We start from the raw sequence: 18,083 nt of genomic DNA, 5'->3' as shown, positions 1-18,083 counted from the left end.
AATGGCATTAACCAACAAAAGCTAGGTCTAAAGTCAATGGCGAACATTTTTCTTTTGCTACTGAGCACGTTAGTAATATGTGCCTATAGGTGCACAACGCGAGTACATTCTGCTTATTTCTCACACAGGGTAATTGTGCACAGCAGCACACAGACATTTTAAAAATGAAAAATGGATGGGTCGCCGTTAGTTTAGCTTAGCATAATGAATGGAATCCTATGTTGCCAGCTAGCATGTCCCGAGTAAAAGTGATCCAAAAAAACCCCCACCTAATTACTTCTTGTGGCCTGCGTATTTACAATGAGTACAAATAGTGTATTCTTCCAAATATCTTCCTTTGTGTTCAGTAAAACAAAGATATTAATACAGGTTTGGAACAACTTAAGGGGGGTCAAAATGATGATAGAATTAAATTTAGAATTAAAGTCATTAATTACTCATGCCCTCATGTCGTTCGAATCAACACCCGTAAGACTTTCGTTCATCTTCGGAACACAAATTAAGATATTTTTGTTGAAAACCGATGGCTCAGAAAATGACATTTTCATTTCTTTTTTGAAGATGAATGGAGGTGTTACGGGTGTCGAACGACATGAGGGTGAGTAATTAATGACAGTATTTTCAATTTTGAGTGAACTAACCCTTTAAGGGTTATACAAATAAACAGTATGACTGCTGAATGATATACCTGTACGTGTTATTGAATAATAGCTGTACTAGATTAATGACTGATGCAAGTCAACCTCAATCCTCTCACCCAGCTAAAGATACTCCCAATGCAAAGGCAATGAGATTAGAATGACGCAAGCAACTATTCAAGCTGCTGGACTCAAACTCTGCAGCAAGTAGGCTACTAGTGCTTAAGCGTGCACACGTCAATATCACTGAATACATGAAGGACAGAACAGAAGAAGCATTTTTGACAATAAAGAACATGTTCTAGTGGTGCTTACCTGTGCAAATCTTGCCTGTTAATTGTATGCAAGGCAATCATCTGTTAGTCTGTTTTGTGGAAAAATGTGTTTGGAGTCTAGGATAAATGATGTATTGCATTCTTTAGATGCAAACACTTTTAGCTACACAAATCTGACACCACTCTTTCAGGTTAAAAATGTCATGTCGGAGGAACATTAAAGAGAATCTTGCTGAGCAAGTCAGTCAGTTTAATTGTTGACATGTTTATAGCCAGATACCCGAAGCAACACGTAATGGCATTTGCTGACATTGGAAGGTTTGTCACACTATTGTTTAAGAATTCTGCATATGCATACTTGTGCATGATTCTGGCCTTATGGATTGAAATTTTGAATAAACCCCATAACATGTGGAATAATATAAATGAATCACCAAATATTATACTGCTGTTTAGTTTACTTTGTCGACATTGAACTGTTATGAAAACAACAAATGACATTCTCAGAATTTAGCATTTATTAAATGTTACAATACATACAATAGCAACATACAACAAACCTTGGTCAAGGATGCTTTTGACCACATCTGCCAAGATGTTTTACCATGTAAAATGTGGCATAAAGCACCACTTAGCAGCATAAGAAATTCTTTTGACTTCAGAAGTAAATAAGTCCTTTTGAAATATACATCAGTCATGGTTGCTGCTGGACTGAATATCTCTCAAATAAATTCAGGTAATAGACCATTCTTACATATGCAATCATATATTTTGAAATATAATTGTGCCCTTTAGCATGTGAACTAAATAAATGCAATGCTAACCTTGATTGAAGTTTGGTTAAACAACGCATGATAATAATATTAACATTCAGCACCCTGAGAATTCAGTATAAATACAATATACATTCTGTGACTGTAAGACTCTGTATAGTATTTCACTGCCTGTGTATATGTTTCCATAGGTTGAATACAAGTCAATAAAAGTCTGGTCTCTATAACTTTTTTTGTTCAATATAGTATCTTGACTACATGGAAATATGCAAAATTGTCCAATATATAGTTTTGAATTCTCTTCAAAGTTTCTCTTAGATATTTAGATGTCTTTGAAGTCAGTGAATTAATTATCCCATACATTAAAGTCCCATCTAAAAGAACATAATCAAAAAATAAAGTGCTTTATATGAGGGTTAATCCAATTATATAATTACAATTATTTATTGTTCATCATAACATCATTGTCCATCCTTCATATTCTTTTGTTTCTTGGCCCTGTTGCTTATTTTAGGAGACACTTGCCATTCAGGCAAGCCATTGCACATGTTCCTTTGGTTTCCTGGTCCATTTGGCTCTTTGTATGGTGGCTGTTTAGTAATCACAATCATGCTATCTCCTTGACTTTCAACACTCTCCATGAAACTCTGAAGATCTTTCAGTTTAGCTTGTGCTGTCTTATTTGTGCAGTTCTCCACAGATCCTGGTTGAGATTCCATTGATGTTTTCGTTCCTTGTTTTGCTAGTGTGCTCTCACAGACATCAGCAACAGTTTCATCAGATTTATCATTCTCAAAATCTTCCTCAACAGAGCTACATTTGTCCGTATCATTTTTTGTGTCTCCTCTGTCATCCTCGATCTTCACCTTTGGCACATTGGCTTTTTCCTCAGGCTGATCCTCGTCCTGTCCTGTGTGTGACGTCCCATCTTCCTCGGCATCGTCCTTTGCAGATCCACCTTGGTTTTCATCGGCATTCTCCTCACTGGCAGACTCTTCATTTGGTGTCTCATCTGACTTGTCACCTTCAGTAGTTTCAGATGTATTGTCTTTATTTGACTTAGATTCACTACCATCTTCTGCAGACTTGTCTTCTGTACTCTCTTCTCCAGTCTCAATTTCTGCTCCGTTGTCACCTGTTTCGGTTTCCTCACCAGTTTCTGTCATCTCGTTCTCCTTTTCTTCCCCCGCAGCTGTATCACTGTTTTCTGCATTTGCTGCATCTCCCTCAAGACACTCTTTCTCATCACCATCCTCTTCTGTATCTCCCTTTTCAGTCTCTTCCTCAACAAACTCTACTTTCTCCTTCCCCTCAGTGTCACCATTTGTCACTTGTTTTGCATGCTCACCTTCTTTCTCCTCATCGTCACCATCTTCCACATCACTAGACTCTCTTTTGTCATCGGTTTCCTCTTCATTTGGATCTCTTTTCTCAGAGTCTAAAGATAAATCTTTGTTTGTGTTTTCACCTTCATCTGCTGTATTGTGCGCACTATCTGGCTGTTCTTGATCAACATCTTTGCCGCCAGTATCATTTGTATCTTCTATCTCTTCATGAACCACTTCTAAGTTGTTTTCTTCTTTACCAACTCCACAACTCAAGTTGGTTGTGTGTTGTTCTTCCGGCTTAGATTCCAGAGGTTTTACTGGATCCTTTTTCATTTGCAATATTTTCCGCAGATCAAATTCCATCATAACTGGAGCCAAAGTCAAAGCCTGAGCTCGCTGGACTGCTCTGGACGCCATTTTCTTTTTCATGCATGCATCGCAAGGGCAGTATTCATCGTCACTGCGTTGATCACTGTTTTCAGTACCTGATGCAGTGTAGTTTTCCTCACTCCTTGAAATGGAGATGGACTTGTTGCGCATGACACGAAGACGTTTGCGTCGCTGCTCAGTCTGGACTGTTGACTCTCTCGATAGATTATTTCCTGGAGGTTTCGGACCCCTACCAACCCGACTATGGATTTTTTGCAGTTCTCGGTTAATACTCGATTGAATCCGTTTGTGTACTTCCTCTTTCAGTTCGCTGATCATTGTATCAAGCATCTCATTGTTATCCAAATCCCACCTCACTTTGAACTCTGCCATGGCATCTGCATAATGTAACATAAATTGTTTTTCTAGCTTTTTTAATAAGCTCAGTACCCAAACGGGATCTGGGTCTTGTGAAACTCTTTTAGTAAGCGGAGCTCTCTGAACAGACGGTGGGGTTCCTGAGCTTGTATTTTCTAGAGATTTCATTGTGTAACTCTCATTCCCAGAGCTCTTATCAGAGGTTGTTAGTGGTGTTTGATCTGATTCATTCTTATTCTCACTGCTTTCAACATCTTCCGGTAATATGCCATTTATTTGGTCATTATCCAGGTGTGTATTTACTGGACTCCCTTGAACGTGTTCTGCAATGTCGGGAGTTATTGGATCTGAAAGAGCTTTGGATGGATCTAAACAGTCACATGCAGGAGCTGTAGACTTTTCCTCATTTTCTACTTCATCTTTATCTTGCACTGAAGCCTCTCGTTCTGCAATTGGTGGTATTTTGCCTAGAGTGGTCTCTATTTTTTCTACAACGCCATTCATGCTATCTTTAACAGAGCCGGCAGAGCCGCTGCTTACATCAACCCCAGATGAAGATCGTGGGTTAAATTCATCCTCAGCTAAGTGATTCTCCTTTGTTTTCTGATTTTTCTGCTCATCCTCAGAGGGCTTTTGGAGCCAGAGCGACTGTAGGATCATCATTATTTCATTATATTTACGATGCTTTTCGCTTTTAGAGTCTGAGTCAATCATTCGTAAATTTGCAAGGCAATCCAACAGCCCTTGAGCCGACTGGCTTAATTTTCTTCCATAAACAGGGGAGACTTCAGGTAAACTACTTGATCTGTCTAGTTTTGGACCCAGTAAAACCTTCATGACCTGAACAGAAGAATGACACTGCTTTTGTAAACTATCTTGTTTGGTTAATGTTTCAGGGTAAGGATTCATTTCATGAGTTTCCCATTGTACTTTTTCATGACAACTGTCGTTGCTCTTTTGCGATAAAATATGATTCTCAGCTGCTTGATCCTCATGAGGTTCCTCTACCTCATTTATGCTTTCTGGTGCCTCACCTTTGTCCATTTGAGAAGTCTCCTCACCATCTTGAGCCAGGGTCATATATTCTGTAAGTTCTACATCCATTTCATAAACATGGCCTTCAATGGGAATGTTCCTAAGCCAGTCATTCACAACTTCTATAGGGGAAGTGTTCGGTAAGCAAGATGGCATCAGTTCCTTGGTGTTGCACTCCGATGAGATGGTGACTTCCCTGTGTTTGCTCCTGCTGCTTTTTTGGCTTTTATTTTCTACCCTGTCATTTTTGCTGGAGGCAACTGACTTTGATCCTCTGCTCACTGGTCTTGCATTACCAATAATATCTCTCAACAAATCTGCTGCTGAAAGTGCCTGAGATAAAACACTGTTGCTTGAGGAATCAGGATGTTTGACTGATGCTTTTGGAATCTCCTGTGGTAGATTTCTACAATTTTGGGAAATATCAGACATTACCGCTGAATTTGGCCTGGATGCATCATTTTTCACAGATCTTCTGTCTGATGTGGATGTTTTAAGAGATTTAACCATGCCCCCAAAATTGTCTCCATTATTTTGTATATTCAGTTCATTAATTTCCAAAAATTGGGAAGAAGATTTAGATCTTTTATCACTCTCTTTACTACTTTGGCCATTTTTGGACTTCATTGAATGTTCAGAGGCTTTTGATGCATGTAAACAGTCACTTGCTGGTGTATCTTTTCCAGAGGCAGTTTCACTTTGGTCATGTTTCGAGGACGTCATTTCTGCATGGTTGGTGTTGTTGACAGCTTCACAATCTCTCCCTTTCTTAATTGTTTTTTTAGCACTTCTCTGTGAAACTCTGGAGGGTGACTTACTTCGTGAAGATGACAGTGACAAAGTGGAGGGCACTCTGATGTTGTTTTCATTTAAGTGACTTCCCGACTGGTGGCTTTTCTTCAGTTTTGCTGACATGATGCTTTCAGCTGAGACAGGCGAGATGGCTTGAACAGGAGTCTTGCAGTTCTTGTGATGGGACTTTTTGGGTCTGTCTGAAATTGCAGAGTTCACAGACGCTTCTGTATTTGGCCTTTCCACAGCATCCACTCCATTTATGTTCTCTATCTTATGTCCACCGTCCTCTGTGGTAGCTGACATGCCACTGACTGATTGTTCATCAAAATCATCATCCTTGTGCTCTTCTCCTAGTCCAAGAGAAACAGATGCTGTTGATGTTGGGCTTAGAGGCTCATCAAACTGGTTGTCTGAAGACTTAATGTTATTGATAAAAGATTTAGCTGACAGCTTTGATTTCCCTGACAAGCTCTCTTCAGATTCATTGTTGGCATCCTCATTTTGCTTCTCGGGGTTTGTCTCTCTCAAATTACTAATTGAGGTGATGTGACAATTACATTTACTGGATCTTTGGGATTGTAAGGATACATTGGAGCTTACTGACATCCCACTTGTTGCTCTGCTATCAGTCTTAATTTTATTGTCATGGTTTAATCTAGGAGATGGAGACCTCTTTGTCCTAAGCAATGCAGAGGTCACAGTTAAGGCATTCTGTGTCATGTCTTTGCCATTCTCCATTTCCTGGACTGTAGGGCTCTTTGCACCGGATTTGACGGATCTTTCAGAGCAGGCAGTAGACTTTTCTGAGGCCTGAGACATTGTGCTGGTAGCTCTCTTTGGCTCACTTTTTTGAGTTGCACATTCTTCAAGTGTTACATCATTTGGTATTGAGGTTACTGTGTTTTCTGAAATATTGTGGTTTGATTTGCAGGACCTACAAGACCCTTTAGATGCATTTGTTTTAACAGACATTGCACTGTGAACTCTTTCCTTAGATTTAGACTCTGTAGGTGAATGCTTTGAGGATGCATTTGACTTTACAGAAATTTTTGAGCACTTGGACAGTGAACTGCATAGTCTTTCCTCTGAGGTTACTTCCGTTTCCGGCTCACACTGAACATCAAAACTGCTGAACTTCAGAGCGGCTTTGTCTTGCAAGTCGCAACAACTTTTGACAGACCTAGTTGTTTGCTCTGATGTATGCGATCGATGTTCAGAAGATCGGTTTGATTTATTAGACGTGGCACTATTTGATCTTACTTCTTGAAGAAAGTCTGTGTCTTGTTCACAATTATTATCTGACGTAGTATGATTTTGAGTAGCAGCACTTTCAGATTTATCACCCTGAGAATTAAGAAGCTTTGATGGCACTTCCTCTAAATCATTTGGACTACAAGATCTAGGCGTTTTAGCTGTCTCTAAATGTGCAAATTTTGATTTGTGGGAGGTCCTTGATGTAGCTGATAAATTTGAATGGGCAGACACTGGGCTGACAGCTCTTTCTTGGCTTTTTTCTCCAGCCTCACTCTCTGAAATAATAAAGTCTGACCTGGCTGACATTGCTGATGTGGCACTTTTGGTTCTTTCTGCTTCATTTTGCTCATATTTTAATGATTTCCCAACAGAACACTTTTCATGAGCAGAGCAGTTGGACTTTTTGGAGATTTTTGAAGTAGAAGAGACACTTGAATTTTCAGACAGTGCAGACTCAGGGCGTTCCCGTGTGGCTTCCACTTCCAGTGCATTATTAACTGGTTCAAAGTTTTCATGAGCATTTGAAGTGGATGCAGCAGATTTGTTTGACTTCAGCAATATGGAATCAGCTTTCTCTGGTTCGCTCCCCTCTGGATTCTCAGTCAATCTTTTATTCACACCACAGCATGGACATACAACAGATTCGCCAGATCTTCTCGACACACCTGACGTGGCACTTAAAGACCTTTTTTCAGCATTACCATCACATATCTCTAAAGCATCTGATGCATTAGATTCAGGGTTGCTTGTATGGCCTCTAGATTTACAAGATGCTTGGCTATGTATAGAAACTGTACTACAAGCCCTCCCCTCAGGCCTGTGCTTCTGACCAGATAAAAAGGAACTTGGGGTTATGGCTCCACAGTGACATGGATGGGATCTGGACGACACTTTTGAAACGGGAGATGTTGTACTCATCCCGTCTGGCTCTACTGGTGCTGCAAAAGTGGTTTTATACTTTTTGGGCTTCAGTGAGTGAACAACACTGCTTGATTGTTTACTTGGAGGTCTGGGGGACAAATAAGACCTTGGTAAAGTCTGGCAGCCACAACAATGAACACATTTGGGTTGATCATCACTCTCAAGATGGTCACTTTGAGACCAGTGTGATGCTCTCGAGATGCTTGGAGGAAGCTCATCATAATCATCATCTTCACAATCATGATCTTCCTTCAAAGACTCGAGCACTTTGGACGAGTTGCTGACTGCAGAAATCGGACGCTCTTCCATGACCTTAATGACCTCACAATGTGGAGTAGGAGTGATTTCAGGTTCTACATGAGAACTTCTACTTTTAATGTGACTCTCACACCCATCCTTACAAGATCTCTTGCTCTTTGATGTGATTCCAGCAGACGATACTTCACTTCGATTGCTGCAATGACTTACAGCACAGTATTCTACTCTGGTGTCTCCTTCCTCCATTGTCTGCTGAAAGCATGAGGCCTTTTCCACCACATGCTCAGTGTACTCCCCACTAGAGCGAGAAATTGTGTGTGTACTATCCACCGATGACTTTTTGCATACAACTCTGTGAGATGACCCACTGGAACCGGATGATTTGCAGGCCCCCGGGTCTTTGTGCATGGGGTTTTCCCATATGTCGTACTCTTGGCAATGGTTGCAAAAGTTCTGACAAAGTGACTCCTTGAGATTGTTCTGATGCAGCTTTGTTGCAAAGGCTTCATCAGTCTCCTCAGATGCAGACATGGATGGGTCTGAATACTCAGCTTTAGCTTGAAGATAATCGCCTTCTTTTACAGAGCCAGAGTCATTCACTTTTGTTGAGGACTTCTTGATCTCGGTGGACCACTGGAGAGTCTCATCGTTAAAAAGCCGAAAGCGAACCTTCATCTCCACAGAAAGACTGCCGTCTTTGTTAACAAGCACTCTCTTCTCAATGTCATCATTCACTGCGACCTCTTTAATGTAAGGACAGGTGCTTACACAACCGGACTGTCCTGGTGTCATGCATAATCCATTCTGATAGGACTTTTCTGAAGAAAGAGAGAATCTTGTAGATCTATTACTGGAGTCGGATCTTGGATGAATAATGCTTTTCTTTGTCTCCAAGCCAAAGTTAACTGTTAAAACAAAATAACAGGAAAAAAAATTGTAAATGAATAATAACATTATATTTTCAACATGCAAATATAATGATGCATATTTAAAATATGCTCTTGATTCACCAGTGTTGATAATACATTAACTGCATTTGAGTTGGTGGTGAATGGTTGTTCCACCTTCAGTCTATTATTAGAGGCATGTGGGTAGATGGGTTGTTAATCACTATAATGATTCACCTAAAACAAATACATGTAAATGATAGTTAACCAGTACTGTGTACACAATAAGAGAAAATTATTTACCATTCTTTTTGCTTTCATGACCTTCACTGCAGATACTAGAGTGAGACCTTGTGCCCATTCCTGGAAGCTTTTCGTCTGAGAGCTTCTTCAAACTTTCCATTAGCAGCGGTCTGAAGGGTTCTCGACCCACACACACCAGCACACTAGGGCACTGCATTAGACTCTGAATACTGTCAATCTACGGAGAACAGTGAATAAACATAAGACAAAAGACATATAATGAGTCAAACCCACTTAGAGACAAATACTTAATATCACTGTCTACATAGGCAGCTACTTTCTAACATCAACATTTTAACTGTAATTTAATCATATTAGTGACTGATCTAAAATGCTTAACACAGTTTTACTTATAGATTTGCATTAGAATTGTAAATCCCTAAATCATCAAAACTCAAACATAATGGTTCTCTCCAATGACAATAGCAGCACATTCATGTATGTAAATATGTAAATTAACCAATTAAACACAAAATTATGATTTTACATGGTAAGAAATAGTTCAATCAATAACGAGAACTCATTTACTCCCCTTAATGTTTGTTCAAACCTGTCTGACTTCCATGGAACACAAAAGGAAGATGTTTAGTTTTTTAGATGTTTTATCCTACTGTGCATGAGCATTGCATGGGGTTGTCACACTCCAAAAAGGACAAAAATATAAATAAAAAACGTTATTATTCGCTGAATCTATAAGTGTTTAAATAGTGCCTATACGCATTTAAACATTTGGTTATTAACTGGTGCCATCGGTATGGAAAATGTGCATGCCTGAAGAAGATTTAATAGCTAAGGTGAAGGGTAAGGTTTTCAGTAATTAATTACTTTTTAATAAAATCTGTTTTATGGATCGTTCCTCAGAACACAAGAAAACAAGTTATACAGATTTTTTTTATGGTGCTTTTTGATCCTTTATAGTACCACTGGTCACTAAATAAATGGGAGAACAATGTTAACATACTTTCATTCTTACATTCTCATTTTGTGTTTCACAGAAGAAAAAAATATGTATACAAAACAAAATGTTTTTTTGAATAAACTATGCCTTTCCGATACATTTAGATTAGTAGCTAGAACAACCTATATACCCCAGGACTTGCAGTTCTGTCCTGACCTGACATCTACCTCCTAAAATACTTTGACCTGGCTAATTAAAGAATGGCTGAAGAAATGAAATCCTTCCTGACCTTGCGTCCCTCCAGAGTGTAGAGTTTCTTGACATGACACTGCATGAGTTCTGAAATCTCGTCCATGAAGACGCGAAGACTTCGAGCGGTTCGTCTGCTCAGAATGATGGATCGCCTAACAGTAGGGTCATTGTTTTTCACTAGAACAATCCTTTTGGGGTGCCGATAGTGGTGCTGATGTCCCGAGGGGGGTTCCTCAGGTCGGGAGGGCTTCCGGCGAGTATTATGTGGGTGGTTGTGGTGATGCCAGACCGCTGGTCTCTTCCCTGCAGCTTCCATGTCAATTGGCTTGACGTAGCGGCGATCAGAGCACAAGTAACAGCCTCCGTCCTCTAACTGCTCTAAATGTTTAATGCTGTGAGTGCCCCTGGGGGTCGTGATAGTACGCACACCAAAAGGCAGAGGGACCTTTTGGGAAAGGTCATCCAATAAAGCATCAAAGCATTTGAAGCTGCGTTTATGGATGGCCATCTTAACCCCTTTGAACTGAGTGTCGCCACTCTTGTAGAAGGTAATTCTCTTGGCTGGGCTTGCCGCTTTCACGCTGGAGCCAAAAGACGACACTGGAGGATGAGGAAAATGTTCATTCTGAAAATTGGTACCAGTGTCGAAGGAGCCTGGGGCCGCCCTCTGCATCTCTTCTCCACGTCAGTTCAATCTGTAGGGAAGAGTTTGGAAATGTGAATGATATTATCTTAAACGCTTAAATTGAAATTTGATTAAATGGACACCCTAGTAACGTCTCTGTTGTTGGGTTTAAGGAGAAGTTTCAACAATGGTCAAATATTTGCAAAGAAACTGTCTGGAATCAGAATATTTAATCTAAACTCAAACATATTTCATCAAATTCACCCAAGACCAAACACACATTCATTTCACTGCTCTATATTTCATTAGTCTACATGTCAACAATGACTCAGATGTGTCTATTATCTGTTCTGCCAATTATCTATTCTGAAATACATCTAAAACAAAGTGAGAAACATAACTGAGAACTCTTCTACAGAACACCAAGATTAAGCCTGAAAGCCCATTCACACCAAGAACGATAACTATAAATATAACTATATTAGCATCCACACCAGTGGACAATATCAGTTTACAGTTTGCTGTAAGTGCGCAGTGCAGTTTTGTCATCTACTGCTTTAAATGTTCTTTGAAGACCGGAGATTCTGATTGGCTGGAAAAATAGGCTTATTCTGAAGGTGATTCCAGTTATATTATTTCTCTGTGCCGTAATCGTTATTGTTTTGATGTGGCCATCATGGTATTACAGAAAACACAGATACTGTGATAATTGAAATCCAGTCATACCACGTGAACTTTTCAACTTTTTACTCAAAATTGTATTACACTTTTAGATGACATGGTATATAGTACAAGCAACAACAAAACTAGGCCCCAATCCAGAAGTTAATCTCATGCACTTTGGGAAACAGTTACAGACTATCTTAAATTGCATTTAGTTCTTAGTCCTTAATAGGCACTTTAATCCAACAATTAAATAAGTTCAAGAGCATCATCTCTGAGCAATGTTTTTGAACTATATCATTTTATGTATCAAACTGAGAGCAAAGAGAGTTTTATCAGATCTCTTACAACACAATTTTGAAAAGTACAAGTGTACCTGAAGGTAGTTGAAAAAAAGAATCAATTTAAGACTGAATAAAATGACAGTCTATGTTCTAATTATATTTGTATAAAATGTGGATAATTGATCTATATTTGACCACAAAAGCATCATGTTTTCACTGTACAATTTACACACACACACACACACACACACACACACCACACACACACACACACACACACACACACACACACACACACACACACACACACACACACACACACACACACACACACACACACACACACACACACACACACCAATCACAGGAAACATTCTGCATTTTTACTTTCTCAAAAAAACTCCTTCTGTAGATTTATAAGATGTTTTCCTCATGGTGACCTAAAAATGTCCCCACAAGGACAAGGATTTTGGATATTGCCATCTTTGTAGGACATTTTGTCCTCATAACGTAGGGATTACCAGCACCCCCCCCCCCCCTCACACACACACATATATATATATATATACTCACACACACGCATAGACAATTAAAATAGCATTAGTTCTGTAGCCCTGCTCACTAGATAAAAACTATAGCATATAATATATATATATATATATATATATATATATATATATATATATATATATATATATATATATATATATATATATATATATATATATATATATATATATATATATATGAACAATATACTTACATTCACAGAATACATCATCATATCTGATGCTTAAAAAAACTATATAAAAAATAAAATGAAATCTGACTATACAGAGCAACGTTCCAGGTAGCATCCAAGTACACGACTGCTAAAGGGACACGAGTATACAAGCCCTCCCACAAACGGTCTGGCCACTAATCAGGGCCTTTGGCAGCTAAGGATAGAACGAAAAGCTTCTTTAATCATCTTGAGATTTCACTGAAGTCTAGGGGAGCGTGAGACACATGACATGACAGTGATAGCAGGATTGCATAAACAGAGATGCACAGAGCTACGAGACATCTGCTTTTTAACCCCTGATGGCAGGCTGTTTTATTCTAGAAACATGTCAGTTCTAAACAATAATGCACCAGAGACTACAACTATTTCTGCTTTCAAATTCACTCTTTTTCTCTACTGCTTATATCTGCAGACTGGCATAACATGCTACTCCTGTTGGTATATTTATATTAAGCAATACAAGACACCATACTTTTTGGTGAATCTCACAAACATTCATATCACACTTGATACAATATATTTTTATATAATTTTATGCAACATAATAACTATGTAAAATAATTACATTACATTTGTGCTTTCAATATAATTTAATTGTTTATATTGCGTTCATTTTCGAGGTTTATACTGCTTTGACCTTCTTCCATTGCTCCGTGGTCCAGTTCTGATGCTCACATGCCCAGAGTTGGTGCTTTCAGTGGTGGACAGGGGTCAGCACGGGCACCCTGACTGGTCTGTGGCTCTGCAGCCCCATATGCAACAAACTGTGATACACTGTTTATTCTGACACCTTCCTATCAGAACCAGCATTAACTATTTGAGCTACAGCTACAGGTCTAGCCTTTGCTCCCCACGTGCATTGATGAGCCTTGGCCGCCCTTGAACGTGTCGCCGGTTCACCACTGTTCCTTGCTTGGAGGACTTTTTTATAGTGCTCCAAGTACTGGAGAACTGCAGTTTTGGAGATCTTCTGACCCAGTCATCTAGCCATCACAATTTGGACCATGTCAAACTCACTCAAATCCTTGCCCATTTTTCCTGCTTCTCTAACACATCAACTTTGAGGACAAAATGTTTACTTGCTGCCTAATATATCCCACCCACTAACAGGTGCCATGATGACGAAATAATGTGTTATTTGCTTCAACTGCCTGATCGTATACTCTGTTATATATATACACACACACTCACCTAAAGGATTATTAGGAACACCTGTTCAATTTCTCATTGATTCAATTATCTAATCAACCAATCACATGGCAGTTGCTTCAATGCATTAAGAGGTGTGGTCCTGGTCAAGACAATTTCCTGCACTCCAAACTGTATTTCAGAATGGGCAAGAAAGGTGATTTAAGCAGTTTTGAGCGTGGCATGGTGGTTGGTGCCAGACGGGCCGGTCTGAGTATTTCACAATCTGGGATTTTCACGTACAACCATTTCTAGGGTTTACAAAGAATGGTATGAAAAGGGAAAAACATCCAGTATGCGGCAGTCCTGTGGGCGAAAATGCCTTGTTGATGCAAGAGGTCAGAGGAGAATGGGCCGACTGATTCAAGCTGATAGAAGAGCAACTTTGACTGAAATAACCACTCGTTACAACCGAGGTATGCAGCAAAGCATTTGTGAAGCCACAACACACACAACCTTGAGGCGGATGGGCTACAACAGCAGAAGGCCCCACCGGGTACCACTCATCTCCACTACAAATAGAAAAAAGAGGCTACAATTTGCAAGAGCTCACCAAAATTGGACAGTTGAAGACTAGAAAAATGTTGCATGGTCTGATGATTTCTGTGTCGATTTCTGTTGAGACATTCAGATGGCTGAGTCAGAATCTGACGTAAACAGAAAAAGAACATGGATCCATCATGCTTTGTTACCACTGTGCAGGCTGGTGGTGGTGGTGTAATGGTGTGGGGGATGTTTTCTTGGCACACTTTAGGCTCCTTAGCGCCATTTGGGCATGGTTTAAATGCCACGGCCTACCTGAGCATTGTTTCTGGCCATGCCCATCCCTTTATGACCACCATGTACCCATCCTCTGATGGCTACTTCCAGCAGTATAATGCACCATGTCACAACGCTTGAATCATTGTACTAAAATGGCCACCACAGTCACCAGATCTCAACCCAATACAGCATCTTTGGGATGTGGTGGAACGGGAGCTTCATGCCCTGGATGTGCATCCCACAAATCTTCATCAACTGCAAGATGCTATCCAATCAATATGGGCCAACATTTCTTAAGAATGCAGAAGTAAGGCAGTTCTGAACTGGTGCTGAAAGCATTCTTTATAAATGTTGGCCCATATTGATAGGATAGCGTCTTGCAGTTGATGGAGATTTGTGGGATCCACGCTCCCGTTCTACCACTTCCCAAAGATGCTTTTATTGGGTTGAGATCTGGTGACTGTGGGGGCCATATTAGTAGAGTGAACTTATTCATGATTGCAAAGTCGACTTGTGTTATTAACAATATCATAAATCATAAATATCAACAACTACAAAAAAACTTAGTTTTACCCCAGTATGTTTCTTCTGTGAGTTTATTTTGCTGCACACTTGTTTTGATTTCTCCACGAATGTCTCTCACAAAGAGACAGGCAGCGCGAGCCTCAACGCAACAGAGGCAGAGATACACTCCATTATCAATCGCTGTTTACATTGAATATAATAATAATAATAATAACAACAACAAAAAAATCTGAATCATTCTCACATTTCTGGTTATTTTAATATTTTATTTGTCCCATTTGTCCCAGACAAAGAATGTCAAGCCCTTGGCTTACAGACAGCATGCACTGTATTCTCCCATGACCCATGGTCTGTCTTTATGTGTATTCAAAGGCAATGATCAACAGGCTTTGAATATAATAATAAATAACTACGTTAATGCGTGATAAAATAATTGTCTGTGTTAATTAATTAATGCGTTAACACGATAATAAGGCGTTAACTTGCCCAGCCCTATATATATATATAAACTTTTATGTTAAATGCAATTAAATCGTGACTAATTGATTTGACAGCAAGTATATAAATATATTTTTTATTTTCAATCATTATATTTGGGGGTGAAATATACAATGATATGTTCTTAACATGGTTCATGAAATTCAGATTTGACATCCACGTCAGGCAATTTAACTTAAATGTAATGACAACATAGCAGACTTGAACTCTTCATAGAATAATTGACATAATAACTGAACCTTCCTTATGGTTTGAAAATAAATGCTCTCTATAATATCAACCTGTTACTTAATTTAAACTGATTCGTATTCAGTTACTAAGGACACCTTGAGATAAAAGTGAATGTATATAGTGCCTATAGTGCATGGCTGCTTATTCTCTCAGAATCCCACAGTGCCGTACTATAATATTAACCATATAGCACTTTGAATATTTCATGCATTTTTTTATTTGTAACAGCAGTAAGTGCGTTGCTAGACATTTGAAACTAGACATTTTCTGTATAAAATGACGAGGAGTGATGGTTGTTGTGCATGCTCAGGTGTAGTTGATGGTTGCCAAGACTATGCAGTTGCTAGGGTGTTCAATGAGATTGCTTACCGGCCAAAAGTCATTTAAAAACACAATTTTTGTGTAACAGGACAAGTGATTGTTGTTCACTTTAGTACTGCGAAAGCACAGGCTTACAGTAATCTCAGGAAAAGACAGCACATCCTCTGTACTCTTAAGTGACCTACTATTACCTACAAGCTGAAGGAACATTAATACGGCTGTTTTTACATTCGGTTGATTTAGACACTGACAATTCTTGCAATCGCACACAAAGAACAAAGACCATAAAGAGCGAATTAATTACTAAACACCTCTGAGCGGAGTGCATACATTTTTGACACTAATTATAAATCTCTAGAGGATAAATTAACAGTTGAAAGTGCTACACATGATTCCCACAATTAGTACGTGAGAACTTGGCAGCCTATTGGGAGGAACCTGCAATACGCTGTCAGATTACTGAGACTCAAGCTAGAACATTTAAGACTCATGGGATATGTTTGAGAAGAGGAAGGGGACAAGAAAACAATAACCAGATCTCTTCGGGATTATTAAAAAATTAGCAAAGAACTTAAATACTGTGTAAAATTACGCAAACACAACGCTTGCTTAATATACCTAACAGCACTAAAAGCCTTCAATATTAGTCACTTTTCAACATAAAAAACATGAAAATTCTGAAATGAGATTTGTAAAAAGTGTACAAAAATCCCCCTAACAACAAAAAGACAACATAATAAGAAATAGTTTATATAATGAGTCAGCTACAATCATAGCATTTGTAACCACTGACATTGACATTCAAAGCAATGCATCAGTTCATCTGCTAGAACTCAACATCATCGTGAAACCTATTATCAGCTCTCACACAATTAAATACTTTAGTCTGTATATTTACATTTTCCTATTTTAGTTTAGATCTCTTACTTCACTCTGCAAAAAATTACTTGCTACCACAATATTTTTGCCTTGTCACTATACATTGATCTAAATATTCTTAAAATCCAATTTAGCCTACTTAAAATGCATAGTCACTTTTGAGTTTATTATTATTATTATTTTATAAATCAAAATTAATTTAAGCTTAACACAAGAATAAATCTCGCCAGTGGGGTCAGCAAAAAAACTTAAATGGATATTAATAAAATAAAAGACATTAATTACTCACACTCATGTCATTCCAAACCTGTATGACTTTAGTTCATTTTTGTAAAACAAATGAAGATATTTTAAAAGTTAGTTCACCCCAAAATGATAATTAGACCATGATTTACTCACCCTCAAGCCATCCTGTGTGCTAAAAGAGTATCCCCTGATCCAATGTACAGGAGCATCGCAGGTTTTGATGCCTCTTGCGGATAGGGCTGGGCAACAAACTCAAGCCCCTCTTCCTTTATTTTGAAATCTTCTGCCATTTCTCTTTAAAAATTCTAATTTTAGACTTCTAAATCATGACTAGTGTAAATGCATATATTCAATACGCATGCGTCAAGGGTTACTATTTAGTGCAAATCAATTTACGTACCGCTGATCGCCGGAAGGTAATTTCAGTCTATAAAATATTAAATATGGATATTTTTCTTACACAAATTTGACGCTTCACTTCAGAAGGCCTTTATTAACCCCCCGGAGCCACGTGGAGCAGTTATGACAGATTGGTGCAATTTTATGGACTTCAAAACTGACCCAACAAGTCACTGCCATTATAATGGTTAGAAGAGCTATAGGACAGTAAATCACGGGGTAATTTTCATTTTTGGGTGAACTATCCCTTTAATGAAATCTGAGCGCTTTCTGTTCCTCCACTGACAGCTATGCAACTGCAAGATTGATGCTTC

The 18,083-nt window shown here is 38.8% G+C and overlaps 1 protein-coding gene across 3 annotated transcripts in view; it reads right to left on the bottom strand.

Moving 5' to 3' along the window:
• Positions 1–1,419: 1,419 nt before the first annotated feature.
• The window catches only part of rp1l1a (rp1 like 1a), a 21,307-nt gene continuing 4,643 nt past the window's right edge, over positions 1,420–18,083 (bottom strand). For all 3 annotated transcript variants that reach the window (XM_067456050.1, XM_067456051.1, XM_067456052.1), the window contains exons 2-4: positions 10,402–11,059; positions 9,215–9,392; positions 1,420–8,929 (exon numbers count right to left, since the gene is read on the bottom strand). In XM_067456050.1, coding sequence (XP_067312151.1) covers positions 2,148–8,929; positions 9,215–9,392; positions 10,402–11,037 — 7,596 coding nt within the window. In that variant the 5' untranslated portion in view covers positions 11,038–11,059 and the 3' untranslated portion in view covers positions 1,420–2,147. The remainder of the gene's footprint in view (positions 8,930–9,214; positions 9,393–10,401; positions 11,060–18,083) is intronic.

This window comes from Pseudorasbora parva, chromosome 10 (genome assembly GCF_024679245.1).
Source record: "Pseudorasbora parva isolate DD20220531a chromosome 10, ASM2467924v1, whole genome shotgun sequence".
Classification (NCBI taxonomy): domain Eukaryota; kingdom Metazoa; phylum Chordata; class Actinopteri; order Cypriniformes; family Gobionidae; genus Pseudorasbora; species Pseudorasbora parva.
The sequence above is the reverse complement of the archived record's forward strand: the minus strand, read 5'-3'. Positions and strand labels throughout refer to the sequence as shown.